Raw genomic sequence first — 17647 nt, 5'->3', positions numbered from 1 at the left:
TAGATGAAGCTATCTAGCAGCGAGTCATACAAAGTTAGGTTTTGTACAACTGCATGGAGTTGAGCTTTGAAGGAAATGTAAAGACTTTCAGTGATTATTATGCTTAAAGGGTTCGTTTGGCTTTTTCTGTGGCCACCCGTTTCCATCCCTGGCTTTTGTCTGGCAGTCGGTGGATGTTTGTGCATTTCGTGCTCGTGGTTCAAGCTGAGCTGCAGTCGGTGTCTGTTTACTTGAACGTAGGTGTGGATGTGGTCATATGTGCGAGAGAGGTTCATGTGCGTCAGCAAGTGTCATTGTGAGTGCACCAAAAAAAAAAAAAAAAAACTGGTGAAAAAAAAAGAAATCAGAAAGAAGGGCGTTGAGTGGGTGATGCTGTCCCTGATCTCTGGTCACTACTCTTCTCTACTTCATCCCACACATTGCTACATGAAATAGCTTCACAGTAATGGCTTTGTATCATATACTTGGCACAGTGGATATTTTCAGAGCACTGGGTACAAAAATGTAGTCATGACAAACTCCTGGTGCAGACATATTCTACTTATGTAATATTTATTGTAGTTTTGTTCAGCAGCTGTTCTGTAGTCATGAAACATGCAAGGCTGCTTTCGCAGACAAAGTAATGAGACAGACAGATTGTTAACAATATTATGCGATTAGTTTGATTAGTATCACCTTTTGTATTTTGGCCACGTGTTTCTGGTTTGCCTTACATTTAAATCTACAACTGCACTGAACTGATCTGATTTTGAAGCAGGGCTCATAAGTTCCAGGTGACTGTGATTATTAAGTGTATTTGTATCATCTAGCATACTGTACCTTGGAATGCACTGACTTTTCTATTAGAAGCGTAGTCTGTTTTATTTCTTTTAAGCGTGTTTAGCGTGTGCAATAACATGCAATTATGTTAAGTTATGGTCTCAATGTACAGTCCAGATTTTGCAAAATGTAAAATATTTTTTAAAGTAGATAGATTTTAAGATAAAGTGCTTTTTCCAGTAGTTAAACAGGAAGTGTGGAGAGATGTCCTCAGCTGGAATCAAGTGAAGAAATGTGTTATGTGACTTAACCCTTCAGCTGCCAGGATGCCCCTGCAGTAAAATATCGGAAACAGTAAATTTGGTGTTTTATATTTTTCAACGTGTTGGATTGATTTTTCAAGATGATTGATGTGCGGGATGTTAGTCAAGGGAATGAACACAGCTGGCTTTCTTCTTTTGTTTTCGTTTTGCTGCAGTTTTTTGTTAAAAAAAAAAATGGGCCAGACAGTTCCAGATAGTTTTTCTTCCCTTTGATGTTTTTACTCATTCAAAACAGTCGGCACAAGCTCAGATTGCATTAAAAAGGATGTCACCATAATGATCATTTTGTGGAATCATTTTCTTTCCACAGCAACTCACAAAGATGGCAATCAGCATGGGAGGACAAACCTCTGGCTGCAGCATTTGACTAACCTGGTTCCACCATACTATTGCTCACAGCTTTAATTACATCAATGATAACTGTAGTCTGGAAACCCTGTTGGTATTAACATAAATGTACTGTAGTTGTAGCAGTGGTAAAGTTTTGTCACATTAGGTGGTCGGTACAGAGTGGTCAAATGTTGCTCCAAAAGTTTCACAATTTACCCAAAGTTTGTGCCAAGTAGGGTGCCATGTCTGGAAACGATTTCCAGACACATATATTCATGCAGTGAATTTGGGTCTGTGTACTTGGGATACATTTTACTGCCCTAACAAAACAATTACACCAAATAAAATTTTGAAATGAGTATACAATAGGGTTGACAAATTTGTAATACCTACAAACCTTCCTAGAATCTGTAATAACAGCTGGCAATATCTTGTTTTTAGCTCACCTATAAGACAATATACAATTCTTTAATTTTGGTCAACACATTAATCTGTACTGTGGTGCCATATAATTTGCTTGTTTCTTGCTGTGATTCTTAGTATGTATCAGTGTGTGGTTGACAGGGAGTAGATCAAGAAAACGTGGTGCATTCTACATAGCTTGGAGGTTAATTTAGCTTGGAATGTTCTGCCAAGATTATTTTCATTTGCTTTTATCACATACAACACAGAACAGGCCTTCAGAACTTCAGAGTTGTTCAGAATATTCACAGTTCAAAGCTTAATCTAATTATGTAAATTCAATAAATATGGGTGCGTGGGGATATTTAAATGAAAGATAATTGAATGGAAGCACTGAAAGCAGTAATTTTAAATTGTCAATCAGTGGACCAGCTGACAGTTGTTTGCATTAGCTAACTAGAGCGTCAGTCATTTAGTCTTTTTCATGATGTCTTCCAGTGTGCTCCTGTTAAATTTGTCTCACTGCTAATCTTAATTGGATGATTCCTATCATTGCTGTTCCATACATAGAATTGTACGCCCAAAGGTTACTGACAGACTTACTGGAAAGCCAGAACCTGCACGTTACTGTTGTTCATTCAAGAATCTCTAGTGACAAGAAATTCAGAGATTTGATGTGGACGGATTTTGAACTCAATGTTTTTGTTGTACTATATATAATGTAATATAGTATTTTAAATTTTTATAGGCTATTTTTAAAGTTTAAGTATTTGATCATTAATGGTTTTTCATCTGTTTTTATTTTTTCTAGGACGTCGTCTGGGGATTAAACTCCTTGTTTACTGTAAGTTTTGCTTCTTTTTTTTTTACCTATTTAATGCACATACACACACACACACACACACACACACACACACACACACACACACACACACACAGTGAGAGAGAGACAGTTTTTCTCTACATGTCATTTAAATAAGGGGAGTCGAATAAAAGATTGTTCCTCCTACTTTATAAAGTCAAAGCTGTTAAAGCTGCTCACTGTATGTAGGTTACATCAATGACATTTGTCCAGACTCAGATCAGATTAAACAAGGTCCTTGTTTATCCCTTTTTACGGCTGTAATAGGATGATCATTTCTGACTCAGAGAAATTATTTCTCTAATTATGAAGAATACTTTGAGGTAATAGGGAAATAAAAGCAACAAAATGAGATTACACTTCACGTTGAGGAGAAGCAGCACCAGCTGTCTCTGGATATCTCCTAGTGCAGGCTCTCAGAAGAACAGATAGGGATTAATTTATTACAAAGTCATCAGGGAATGAAGCAAAAATAATAGCGAATCAGATTTGTCTTTGGGAAAATATTGTTATGCTTAACAATTCCAAAGTATTTGAAAATGTAAGCAAAGATATAAAAAAAGGGTTTTATTCTGTGAATATTAATGTACATATGCAAACGTACATGTAAAATGTTTAAATTAGACAATAAAGCACAAAAAAAAGAGGCTATTTAAACATTTTGACTGCCAATGCAAACAGTAAGTAAGCAGGTTAAAGTAATCAGATTATTTTGTTTAGTCACTTTATACAAGCTTTGCTATATGGAAACGTACATGCATATATATATCATTGATGACATATTGAACACACATTTACCCTGGGATCAGCGTAGTGTCTCTTATGATAATGGTAATAATCTACACAGATTTTTGGTTGCCCTAAATATTCTCTCTTCATCAGCAAACAACCTCCTTTTTATCTCTAATAACACCCGCTTTCTTGCCTCGCTTGTTGTGCGCGGTATCTCCAAGGAAACACTGTGATTATGCCGTTTTGTTTGTTACAGAGTCCAGGGTGACATAGCAGACAGCAGTTAGTGTTAAAGTGGGTAGTATTTTCCATGGTAGCTTTTTGTAATTAACCACATTTGACCCGTAGAAAGTACTGAACCTGAATGTCCTGTAATTACATGATTAAACTTTCTTTCTTTCTCGCCACAAACAGTTCATTCTTGATTTATTTCAACGTCGTTGCTCTTTGCTTTTCTCTCCGCCATGTCTCCCATCTCTTCGCCTGTTCTGTAGGACCTGTTGAACTTCGATGACCCGCTGAACATCGACGCAGCGGAACATCATCTGAGAGACAAGGTGAGATACATTCACGGTGATTCGAACTTGATCTTTAAATCCGTTTTATCATCAAACATCGACTCGGTGCAAACAGTGACTCTAGCCATTGACATGCAGATGATTCACCATAGTGTCTGAGACATATTTATAGTCCCCTTCATCATATTCAAACCCTTACTCCTGTTGGTGTCCTGCATGGAAAATGTATTCAGACGAGACGTACAGCTGCTACATTTTCTGTGACGCCGGTGGAATTATGTCATAATTATATGTGAGTGCTTTATTTTGGTATAGTGGGCTGAAGACTAAAAGTGCGCATCAGCCCCTCTGAGCAGACAATGGCTGTGATGGTATACTCCAAAGCTGTATGCACGGAACAGGTGCACATAGTGTTTTTAAAAGGATACTTGTTAATGCACAACTATGTAACTCAGTGTCTCTACGGTAGACGGCAGGCTCTGGAATTTGCAAGTCAAATTAGCTCACTTATTCCCACACCCGTCACTACTCTCTCCTTGGTGGTGTGTGTATTTTGTGTGTCAATGTATATATGTGTGTGTATTCTGACTTTAACTTTACTTATACTTTATATACTTATAAGTCCCAGGGTCTTAGCATCCTGCTTATTTTGCATACGTATTGATTGACTTTGAGCTGGCATGGCAGCAGTTGAATGCTAGTTCTTCTCTTAGCAAATACAGAAAAATACAGGATATTTCTAAAAGATATGCACCTAGGCTAATTTATATTTGACTCATTTCTTCTACACATCTATGTCTAACTTGTGTATTAGCTCTCTTCCACTCAGTTCTTGATCAGTACATCAGACTGTGTCAAACGTTGTCAGTAACCGATGTTATGAGTGTTTTTGAGTTAAGTAATTTCTGTCCTGAATTGCCAACGACTCTGCAGGGATCCTGCTGACCATGGAAATAATTACAAGCTTGAGTTGAGGCAAGCTGAAAGCATTTTTAAGTACAATATTGACCTTTGGCCATGTGCTCATACACTTTACCCTGTTGTGCTGGAGTGTACCCGACAGTGCGTGATAATGGTTGCCTTATGACCCTAATAGAAATGCAAAAGTTTGTGTGTTTGTGTTTGTGCATGTGTGTGTTTAGAGACAGTAAGTGTGTGAGAATTGTATGCAGGTTTATGGCATAATGTGTCAATTTTTCCAGGTGTGGATTTCATAAACAAAAAGAAGTCCTCTTCATGTGTTAAAATCCAGATTAATTGGCCCTGAAATGTTTCTGAGGTCATTATGAACAGAATATTTTGGATTAAGCACTACAAGTGAGTTAATTGTGTGTATTAATGCCTAAGGAACATATTGCATGCTGTATAACATGCAGTACGGGGACCTTGTTTTCATGTCAAGTGCATTTATTGACTTAGTGATCTGTCCTGCATACATTCAAAACATAATCCCTGGTTTATTATAGTCGGGTGGAGGTAACGGTGAGAAATTAATCCTTGTTACCAAGGTTACTGGTGCGGGATGGGCTGTCTCTGGTTCATTGGTTCATATTTTTTCTTATCTGCACATTTCTCATTCCTGTAAACATCATGTGACTGATGTCTTTGCATCAATAGCCTACAAATATGAAAAATATGTCATCCACATCCCCTGTCCAGCTGGTGTCAGTCCAGGGCACCTGTAGAGTCCTCTTGCATTAGTGTCATATTTTATCTTTCAGACCTTCGTTGCAATGTTCCTGCTCATTACTTGTGATATAAATACCTCCGTTTTCCTCAAAGTCAGAGAAAGTAAAAGAAACATCTGAGACCTGGTCTCAGATCAGTTGTGAAATCCCAGAGCAATACAGGTTGCTGACAGCGCTGTCAGCTGAGCAGTTAGTCACACTGGACAGTCGAGGAGGTTGTGCCAGTATGAGGGTCAAAAGTTTGCTGACGACTTCACTGACAGTTAGCATGATGGAGCTAAAAAATGCAACAAAAGAAAAAGTGCACCGGTTTGACTGTCAGTCACTTTTTTTTTGTTGTTGAGTGAACTCGAGGTCTCCTCGACGAATGACAGGATTGATTGACTTTTACAGGACAAGCCTACCTACATGTAGTATTTTCTGAAACGGCAGGATGTTAGACAGTGAAGGAATACAGCACAAACAGATCAGGAAGTTTAATTGATAAGATGGATAGAAATTGGAAAGAGTTTTTTAATTGGATGTTTTTAGTTGTTATAGTTCTGAATTTTTAATACAACAGATGAAAGACAAAAAACATTTAGCATGTGTTATATAAATGCTTTTTTTTTCTGTAAGTTTCAATGCCTAAGCTTTACCTTCCTGTTGTGGCTCTCCAGAGTCACAACAACTGAAAACATAAAGTCATCCAACCGTGACCGACTCCCACTGAGTCACAGCCTGCTGTAATCAACTTCAGCAGCGAGTGGATGAAGGTGTGGGAGGGTGTGTGTCAGCGCACCGTTGCGCTCATGTATGTGAGTGAGTGTGTGTGTGTGTGTGTGTTGAGGCTTGTGAAGTGGAGCTCCTCCCATGGCCACTCTCTGAATACATTAGCTTGTTAAAGTGGCTAAAGGGAAGCATCCTCGTGGGCAATGCAGTGCGAGATTGTGTGAACAGTAAGTGGGGAGATAGTGGCATTGTGCAATTGTTAGTTGTGAGTCATCCCTGAACTGAATAACAGGGATGTCACTAAAGGAGCTAGGAGAGGGTAATTGTGTTTACATGTCCATGGATATTTAAGTAATACCGAAATCTGTAATTTTATGATAATAATTATAGTTTTAATTGTAATTTTAAACTTTAACAGCACTGAAATGCCTTACACCCTTTACAAGGAATCGCGGTAGTATTGAGTAGCCGACATTATAGACTGTTAGGTTGACGTCAATAAATACACCAATGGTTGTCCAAGGATTGCCGGAAAAAAAAAAAAACTTTTGTCTGAGTGAATGCATCGGTACATTTTTGTTTGATGCTTTATGAAGGCAATCAGATTGATAATAATCTTTGCAATGCATACATTCTCTCACTTTTAGAGTCCTCAGCAGAGACTTTTTATCTTTAAAAATCTATTAGCCCCCTCCATGGCATGAACAAATGGGTGAAAGACATTGAGATTGACAGGTTGCCATTTGGGTTGTGAACCAGGAAGAATGTCATTTTTTTTTCACTTGAAGTCAGTTACCTGTGTTTCATTTGGAATTTAAACATTGTCCCAGTTTCATAATACACACTTAGGTTGCATCGCTATCATGGTAATACTGAACATATTATAAGTGAAGACTTCCAGAAATGATTGGAAAGCATAATATTTTACTTTGTGTGGAATTTTTATTTTGACGGCGGCATTCAAGAGTAACAGTCTGATGTCTAAGTATAAATGTGGCATTTCTTTACACCCTAAAACAGTACAGTGTGAGGAAATGTCTTTTATAATAACTGAAAGTGCAGTTTTAAATCCATTTGGGATGCAGCTATATTCAGTTAGTTACAGTACGAGTTCTGTCAACCATTTAAGGGGAACCGAGCTGCAGCTGACGGCTTTGTGGAGTGCTTGATGTCACCGCCAAATCTGTAGTCGTTTGTCCCTGCAGAGTTTTACTTGTCCTACTGTCGACCAAGGAGCCAAAATGTTTGAAATGAAGCCACAGCCTTCTTATTTCAAAGCCCCGGTCCTCCATCACTGTTGTGAGTGTGAGCCATGGAGACTCAGGTTTGATGTAATTAGTAAAGTCTCAGGGTGTTTTGCACCAGAGCTTTTAATAAAGTTTAATGATAATGCTACAGATGAGACAAATTTGTTGAGGAACATTGGTGTTGTAGATTGTCAACTTGTGCAGAGAATCATCTGTTCGCCCACTGTGGCAAAACAGACGTCACATCCTTTTATGAGTGAGAAAAGTACCTCCACAAAAACAAAAAAATATAACTGGTTGTAATCTAATCAGTTAAAACTCACAAAGACATTTAAGTAAGCAATATTACACGAGAGGTTATGAATAAGAACAGGGAAACAATCACTCAAGCCAGTAAACTCTTATGTAATGCATGTTATGTTTAGTAGGCCAACCCTTAGTAACGACCTAGCAACAGAGATGTTTCATTGCTTTCTGGCAAACGTTTTCTCAAACTGAATAAATGCAGCACATAGAAACACAAAACTGCTTCGCTAGCTCAATTTTGTTGTAAATATGTTAAAATCTTGAAAATAAATGACTTTTTCAGCAGATATCAAAGGGCCATTTGTTAAAACCAAACCGGTCAAGATAGTCGCCGCTAGGATTTTAACTGCAGGACTGTCCGTGGTGTTACGGTACGGGTGCTTGTAGCGACAAAAAAGCCAAAAGAGACCCGATTGCGGCAAATGGGTCACATTTAATAGGCCTATAACAATTGAAAACAACTTTATATTGCATATTATATTAAAATTCAATTCTAATTAAAAAATTCCCATTGAGAAGGTGGGGTGATATTTCTAGTGATGACCACCATGTGCTATTATGCTGTTTTGAGCACGTTCCAAATGTACTGTTGACCAACCGGGTCTCTGGGTCGGAACTACGTGTTGTATAATGAAGGGCTATGGTATTGGATTGCATTAGACCATAACAGCTCTACCAAATATATTGTTTACCTTCAGTGCCTGACAAAATACACCGTGTTACTGAAGTTAAAAACAAAACCCTAAAATATTGCAATCTGAACATTGGTCATATCATCTACAATATCATGAATATATCTTGCATTTTACTGCAGCGGACCAAACTGCACAGGCTCTTACCATTAACCCACCACCAACCAGCATGAACACAGTGCATCCGGAAAGTATTCACAGCGCTTCACTTTTTCCACATTTTGTTATGTTACAGCCTTATTCCAAAATGGATTAAACTCATTTTTTCCCCTCAAAATTCTACACACAATACCCCATAATGACAAAGCGATAAAAGTTTGTTTAAAATGTTTGCAAATCTATTAAAAATAAAGAACGAATATAAATCGCGTACACAAGTATTCACAGCCTTTGCTCAATACTTTGTGGAAGCAACTTTGGCAGCAATTACAGCCTCAAGTCTTTTTGAGCATGATGCTACAAGCTTGGCACACCTATTTTCTCTATTGTCTCTCTACATTGCTGCATTCATCTTTCCCTCCATCCTGACTAGTCTCCCAGTTCCTGCTGCTGAAAAACATCCCCACAGCATGATGCTGCCACCACCATGCTTCACTTTAGGGATGGTATTGGCCAGGTGATGAGCGGTGCCTGGTTTCCTCCAGATATGACGCTTGGCATTCAGGCCAAAGAGTTCAATCTTTGTTTCATCAGACCAGAGAATTTAGTTTCTCATGGTCTGAGAGTCCTTCAGGTGCCTTTTGTCAAACTCCAGGTGGACTGTCATGTGCCTTTTACTGAGGAGTGGCTTCCATCTGGCCACTCTACCATACAGGCCTGCTTGGTGGAGTGCTGCAGAGATGGTTGTCCTTCTGGAAGGTTCTCCTCTCTTCACAGAGCAATGTTGGAGCTCTGTCAGAGTGACCATCGGGTTCTTGGTCACCTCCCTGACTAAGGCCCTTCTCCCCCGATCACTCAGTTTCGCCAGGCGGCCAACTGTAGGAAGAGTCCTGGTGGTTCCAAACTTCTTCCATTTATGGATGATGGAGGCCACTGTGCTCATTGGGACCTTCAATGCTGCAGACATTTGTCTGTACCCTTCCCCAGATCTGTGCCTCGATACAATCCTGTCTCGGAGGTCTACAGACAATTCCTTGGACTTCATGGCTTGGTTTGTGCTCTGACATGCACTGTCAACTGTGGGACCTTATATAGACGGTGTGTGCCTTTCCAAATAATGTCCAATCAACTGAATTTACCACAGGTGGACTCCAATCAAGTTGTAGAAACATCTCAAGGATGATCAATGGAAGCAGGATGCACCTGAGTTCAATTTTGAGTGTCATGGCAAAGGCTGTGAATACTTATGGACATGTAATTATTTTGTTTTTTATTTTTAATAGATTTGCAAAAAAAAAACAAAAAAAAACAACACATTTTTCACATTATCATTATGGGTTATTGTGTGTAGAATTTTGAGGAAAAAATTTATTTAATCAATTTTGGAATAAGGCTGTAACATAAAATGTGGAAAAAGTGAAGCGCTGTGAATACTTTCCGGATGCACTGTACATGTGTGACATTATTAAAAGGTCAACAAGATAAACTCCTAGCAACCAGAGGATTCAGAAGTGTGCAGTACAACATATATACCCCAGTGTATATGACTTACAGATTGGTGCCAGTGTATCTGGGACATACTAAGAGATGTTTTGCGGTATACTATAATGAGATATTGACTCTCTGTCCCTCTCCTAAAGCTCACAGAGTGACAGAGTGACACCTTAGGAGGATTTGTGAGTGTTTAAGTGCCAGATGTTATGCATACCATCATTCCACCGTGCATGCTAAATTCTCGACATCTCCCCTGATTGTCACTGATGAGTTAAAAAGACTACCTCTCTGTCTCACTCTGTTGTTCCCCCATGTATGAAGTGGCTCAGCCGCTTCAATCAATAGTTAGTCTTGACACTTGCACACAATACACACACCATTTACTGCATCCTGAGTGGGCTTCTGTTCCCCTCATCAGCTTTCTGCCCATGACCAGTGATCGCTGTGGCCCTGTAGGGTCTCATTAGAGCACAGAAGAAATACTTGATATCAAGGCTGTTGTTCCTTAGTCTGAGTGACTGAACAGAAGCAACAATGTTTACAGACTATGAATGTAGTTTTTGGTGCAGATTTACTTGTATTTTCCTTTTAACATTACAATCCTTAGTAGCCTGATAATTACAGTGAGTCCTTTTTATCAACCGGTCAGGTTTGAGCAGATGTTTTGTGATGCATATTAAACCCTAGTTATATTCTGCTCTGTATGTAGTTTGTTATAAGGGGCAAAGTGACTACAATGATGCAGTACCAATTTCTCTGTTTGTGCCCGCCACGATTACATATGCACTGCGGTTTCAGATGCGTAATGTGAAACCTGTCAAATAGTGATATTTATTAACACTGTATGACAAAGTAAATGTCACATCTAGTGAGGTCAACATATGAGTAATACTGTTCTGAGGGATTTTGATGGCTAAGTAATTTCCACCACAATCAAAGTGTTGGGACAAGAAAGGTAGCCTGGGTTTATAAAACTTTACTAAAGTTTTTTGGCATCAGTTACATAGGCACAATTGATTACTGTCTTTACATCTAGTTGTCTGCCACAGTGCAGGGAGGTGGGGACACAACTGCATGTGGGAGTGTGACTCTGACATAACAGTTCCCAGCCAAAGCTCACACGATTGTAATTGGATACCTGGAGGGACAGTGAACGTATTGAAACTTGAGTAACCTGAACAGTTCATTTACTTTCTGTCATCTACTTACATAAAAGTAAGGGTTACTTGGGTTTAGAGTCCATTCACAACATCTGAATGGACAGGCACAGGGATCCGTGGAACCACCAGGGCAGGTGTTGCTATGGTGATCAATTGGTGCTCATTAACGACTACAAACACTCAGATGTGGCAGCAGTCACCTCATTATGGTGTGTACCTGTTCTGTCAGTTCGGTGTGAGAGCTCTGTTGTGGGAACCTCGGCGTGACACTCGACAGTCAACTCTCTCTTACTGCCAACATTACTGCAACAACACGTTCCTGTAGATACATGCTGCACAACATCAGGAGAATACGTCCTCTTCTCACTCAGAAGGCGGCGCAGGTTCTGGTCCAGGTTCTGGTCCAGTCTCTGGTCATCTCACGTCGGGACTACTGTAACTCCCTCCCGGCAGGTCTACCTGTTAGCGCCATCCGACCTCTGCAGCTCATCCAGAACGCAGCAGCTTGACTGGTCTTTAACCTCCTAAATTCACTCCCACTACTCCGCTCCTCCACTCCCTTCACTGGTTACCAGTAGCCGCCTGCATCCGTTTCAAAACATTGGTACTTGCTTACCGTGCTGCGAACAGGTCGGGTCCAGTCTACATCCAGGACATGGTCCAACCTTACATCCCAGCCCACTCCCTCCGCTCTGCTTCTACCAATCGGCTTGTCGCTCCCTCACTGAGCAAAACTCTCTACAAAATCACGACTGTTTGCTGTCCCGGCTCCTAAATGGTGGAATGAACTCCCCAATGACATCAGGACAGCAGAAACTCTGTACATCTTCCGCCGCAAACTAAAAACACACCTCTTCCGACTTTACCTTGAATAGGAGAACTTTAGTAGCGCTTAAAATGGCACTTACTGATAGCACTTTGTAGTTTGGCTTTCTTGAAGAAATTGTATTTTCTTGATTCCTGTTGTTCTGGGTTTTGTACCCTCATGGTTGAAATGCACTTATTGTAAGTAGCTTTGGATAAAAGTGTCAGCTAAATGTAATTCAATGCAATGCAGTGAATGACAACAACGGCATTTGGCAAAGAGTGGCGACCAGATGACAGTCCTGCAGGCGTGGTCTCCGCTGCCATCGCTCAGGTTTGTGTGTGCAATAGCAGCTGCCCAACTGTTGCAGACAGAGTTGTTGATATACTGGGCAGGTGATGTTAGGTGGTCTGTGAAGATATTTAACTTCATTTACTTCTGAAGAGACAAAGCTTTGGACCTACCAACACACCAAACCAACTCCCGCTGAGGTGGAAGCAAAACACATTTAAATAGATTCATTTCTGGGAAACACTGGGCACATGGTTCTGTTCCTGCAAACTACAAAAGGAGAGCAGATCAATTTAACGAAGGTGAACCACATTAACTTGTCACATGAAACTCTTACCATTACTTACCTTTCTCCAGCTCACTGCTAAATTTGAAAGGTTGAGTTATTTATTGACAGAAAATAAATCTAATATTCATAATTATGTTTTCGTTTGTGTATAATCACCTGAAATAGGAATTGTGTTTTTATTACCTTATAATTTTTGATGGGCAATATATACCAGGCTAGCATACGACAATAGTTCACAGTAGACACAGTAGATGGGAGCCCGGCATCGGGAAGACTGTCAGTCATCGTTGATGGAGGATGACATCATTCATCGGCCCAACCCTGCTTACAAAGAGCCCTCCGTGACTACATAGGGAGTGGGTCCTCTTTCACGGAGCTCGGCATGTTTCTACAGTAGCCCTGAAGGGACAAAAAACAACTAAAAACACTGGCTATGGAGAGAGCCTTTGGTTGTTTATATTTTTGCTATTTTGCCAGTTTTGCGGCCACCATAGACATCATGCTAGGAAGGGAAGGCTGAAGGGAAAAGTGAGCACTTGGTTGCAATCTGCACTTTCACCACTGTATGCCACAAAATTCGACACACTGCTCCTTTAAAGGCGAAGCAGCAGCGCGGTATAACGAGCAGCCGCATCATCGAGCTTGAAGAGTGAAGCTCAAGACTCTGGTTCAGACGGTCTTATTGCTTTTGAGAAAGTCTATGAATCCGTGTGTTGAGTATAATAAACTCATGTCTGTGCTTGCAGCACAGCAGCATTATTATCTGGTACTGTTGCTTATATACTGGAGCTGGTGAAAGATGAATTTCAACGCAGCGGGCTCTATCGCTATTAAACACCTTTTTAATAAATATGTATTTGCCCATCCACAGATTATCTCTGCTTTACAGCTGTTGGAGTAAAACCAAAGTTAAAATGCTTTAAATTAATGGTTAGTATTCAACAAAGGAGTTTACTTTATATAAATACAAATATACCTCTTCACAATATCATCTGCATCCCCTTTAAAGCCCAGTCTGTATTGGGTTTGGGTTGAACTAAATAATTGTTGGTACACTTGTGGTAGTTTCTTTCTAATGCTCAAGCAGTCACTTTATTCAGCTTTGAGTGTGGAGTGGAAATCTGCCGCAGATCCCAGTGGACTCACACTGAAGTTAACTTAGAAGGAGCCCACACCCCTTTTAAGTAGAACTACTTCTCTGGACAGGGAATGAGAGGGCTTTGACATTTTTACTAAACTTACAGAACTCTGAAAAAAAAATTTAATCAGTCCAAATATAAAAACACCTAGTTTGAACACACCTCTGCGTCCCTTGTCATCTCTCATGCTAACCCTTTTTCATTTCTTCCCCGCTCTCATCTCTTCTCCCTCCTTTATTTGTTCCCGTCGCAGGCTGTTTACCTGAGGCTTTCCGTTTTCAACTTTTAGCAGATTTTATAACAAGCGTTTGAACCCACGGGGTTTAAATTTGCATCCCGTTTCCTCCGATGGTGGTACATATTTTGAGTACCTGTGCAAATCACTAAAGGAGAGGAGAGTTAATTGCTTTCTGTTGGTGAAACAGAGCCAAAAAAAAAAAGCAAGCTGTGGTCCAACAAAGTTTTTAATCGACTGCAGAGTTTACTCGGAATATTCAATCTAATGAACATCAAAGTAATTTGCAGTCTCAGCCAGTTTTCTGCTGAAAGAGACAAACTGGGAACAAAGTAAGAAAGAAGTACAAGGTAAATCGATGTAAATGTATCTTGTAAACTTATAGGATGACAGTAAAACGGTTGTTACTCTCATCCTGTTCCTCATCCAATGTGACACCGTTTTTTTTTTTGGAGAGTGTCTTTCGAACATTTAGTTTTATTTCATTCCACTCTGGTGCCATCAAAGGCAATAGAGGAATGACCAGTTAATGAGCTTTGAGCATGTTATCATATATGGCTTTAGTGAATTATCTTCAAAGTTACCAGATGAATTGACAGGTGATGATGGAAGGTTATCTGTACAAACTTGTCTTTCTCATGATCACCTTTATTTACTCTGGTTATCTCTTTTAATTAAGAGTGCCATCATTGTGTCAACATTTTTCCAGTTCTTTAGTTTATGTCTAAATACCAGCAACACTTGTGAAATTCAATAACTCAGCTGTGCCTTTATATGTCGTAGGCATTCACAAACTACCAATTGTTTGCTTAAGGGTAGCGATCTTTATTTTATATTTTATTTTTAACTTGTTAAAAACTTGTTTAAAAAATGTCCCCTCGGGGATTAATAAAGTAACTACCTAACCTCACCTAAACAGACATAAAGACTCGTCATGTTTTAATATGTTGCAATACAGCTCGTGTTATTTGTTCCCTTGAGAGCTTTGATAACAGTTTGGCTGTATTTGAATTTCACACGTTGTTCACAGTTAAACTCAGATTTTAAAAACATTCTTCAATTATTTAAACCTCGGACCTCACAAACCACATCACATCAGATTTCAAGAAGCTTAAACAAGATCATAGGACCTATGAGCCCCCAGTGGTAGAATATTACACTAATTTAAAGACGTGGTACCTGTCCACTTTGTGCGGTCTTTCCATTTGTCTGAGACCGTGGCTCATGATTCATCACCACACTCTCCGATCTATATCCCACGTCACCATTTTGCACGTAGCGTTGCACAGTAATAAACCAAAATAGCCGGTTCACTTGAAGAGTTACTCGGTCTGTTCCCCCGAATCTCAACATGTTGCACGTTGTTGCTCTCGCAGCATTAAAACGGGGTCAAGAGGAAGCAATCCCTCAGCAGCAGAAGGGCTGATCCATCGTTCCCCTGTGGACAGATCCTCAAATTGCTGCCATCACACACACACACACACACACACACACACACAGTTTCTCTTCTGTCTCTTACTCTTTCCCTCGTGTTTTCTCGCGTTCTCCGTGTGCGTGACTAACTAACCTCTGGAGCTGGACCTCTGGCGTAAATCCGTGGGCTGATGTCAATGCGGGGAACTTGTCTAGAATTTTATGTTGGATGGTGGCCCGTCACGGGGACGTGGCGGCATTTATTGACCCTCTGCGGTGAGGATTGAGTAAAAAGGGATATCCGAGTGAAAACCTGGAAATGCATAAAAAAAATAAGTCATATATTTTTGGGGAATACAGCATTCATTTATTCACAAATATACTGGCCAAGTATGTTTGTGTAATTCCAGGGAAACAAACAGTCAGTTGAGATTTGTACGTCTGTCTCGAGTGACTTTGCGGTACCCTGGGGAAAATGTTATTTACGCATTTATGTAAGAACTATGTGAATCTTTCTTGTAGTGCATAGTCTCTCTAGAAATCTGATTGGACAAAGTGAGCTTAGATTTCTATTAAGAGCCAAACTTTTACCCCACAATCCCGAAACTATATGAATTTCTTGCTATCTCGCAATAACTAATACAGTTTCTGACATTACTTTAGGGACTTAAGTGCCGCTGAAGCTATTTGCCATTGTCTGTGCTGTCTGTGTCATTAGTAATTCCAATAAAAAAAAAAAGTGTCTCTTACGCTGTAATAGTGTGTGACCAGTGGCCCCAATTACAGTCGTTTCCATGATTTATAATGTGTGTGACTCGCGGCACAGTTTTGCTAGCCATTGCACTTTTTTTTGTAGAGACTGAATATAAAGGAAACTTTTCCACTGGAGAGGGAAGCTGCTGCAGCTCAAATTAATAGCCTCCGGCCTTTGATCAAAACCCATGATGGCGTGTGTGCGCTGTGATGTATTCTGCCTGATGTTTCAAAGAATAGTTTGACTGAAACATGAAGCGCAAGCACGTCAAGTCAAATCAATAAAGTGTCCCCAAAACAGCCTGAGCTGCTGTAAAGAAGGAGATAGAAAGCTGAATTTATGGAAACATCGGAGGGGTTTTAAAAGAGGATGGAGAATAGAGGTCGTTCGGGCCAGATGGAACCAGGAGGTATGGGTCAAAGGAGCGACTGAGTGGAAATTGCAGGATGGATGGATGTTGAGTGAGGGCGAAAGGAAGCCAAGCATAACCGGGGGGGGGGGCATATGATCAAGTAGAAGGACAGATATGGTTGGTGGAGGAAAGGGCACACACGACCGGAAGGGATATGACCAAGGAAGGACAACTCACGGCAAGACTTCAACATGTCAAGCAGCTCATCTCTGTCACTCTCCACAAGATAGCTATTAACGGACCACAATATCATTGTAAAAGTGAGGATTTTTTTTTTTTTTTTTTTTTTTTTTAAATCTAGCAGATACAAAAAGAGCACAAACGTTTATACTTTGAAGTAAGCTGTAAAATTTTTAAAACAACATTAATGTGATTTATGATTTAAATCAACAGACCGAACTCATAAATTCTGCTTAAACAAGTTGAGATTAGGTAAAATTGGAGACTTTATTCAATCTTGTCATGTAATGCTTCTCATTAAATCCAGATAATAACCTGGTCCAGTTAGAGATCCGGGGATCTGATCAACCAGGTTCACATTAGTCCAGATGTAATGAAGCACATGGGGTTCCAGCCAAAGTGCGACTAATTATCGATGCGATTCTTAAATTCAGTTTCAATATTTTCAGTTACATTCATTTCAGTCATGGTGGGCTGCTCATCTAAATTGAATGCTGGTGCACAATATCGCACTCCTATATACAGTTCATTTATACTAGTGCACTATTATATAACTAAAAAAAGTTATTTGTGTTCATGGTGTTTTGGTGTCTTTTACACTTGACTAATTTGTGGGACCGATGTGTGTCACGTCACCTCAGAGTAGTCCGAGTGCATCTTGGGTTCATTTACACTTGTTTTATTGGTTATCCAGTTGCATCAACCAGGAGTGTATTGCTATTACAATAGCACATCTGTAATCCACCCGCACATGGGCACGTGCGCTAGCACGTGCACGCCTTAGTTATGGCTTTGATTTGATAACG

At 39.9% G+C, this 17647-nt stretch overlaps 1 protein-coding gene across 1 annotated transcript in view; it reads left to right on the top strand.

Annotated features, from left to right (window-relative positions):
* The window catches only part of ube2f (ubiquitin-conjugating enzyme E2F (putative)), a 48886-nt gene that overhangs the window by 27586 nt on the left and 3653 nt on the right, over positions 1-17647 (top strand). Inside the window, exons 8-9 of the mRNA XM_069154776.1 lie at positions 2626-2658; positions 3903-3965. Of these exons, the coding sequence (XP_069010877.1) occupies positions 2626-2658; positions 3903-3965 (96 nt within the window). The remainder of the gene's footprint in view (positions 1-2625; positions 2659-3902; positions 3966-17647) is intronic.

This window comes from Embiotoca jacksoni, unplaced genomic scaffold, assembly GCF_022577435.1.
Source record: "Embiotoca jacksoni isolate LCO1_2020_lvr unplaced genomic scaffold, fEmbJac1.0.p SCAF_2, whole genome shotgun sequence".
Taxonomy (NCBI): domain Eukaryota; kingdom Metazoa; phylum Chordata; class Actinopteri; family Embiotocidae; genus Embiotoca; species Embiotoca jacksoni.
Note: the sequence above shows the minus strand (reverse complement) of the source record. Positions and strands in the feature narration are given on the sequence as shown.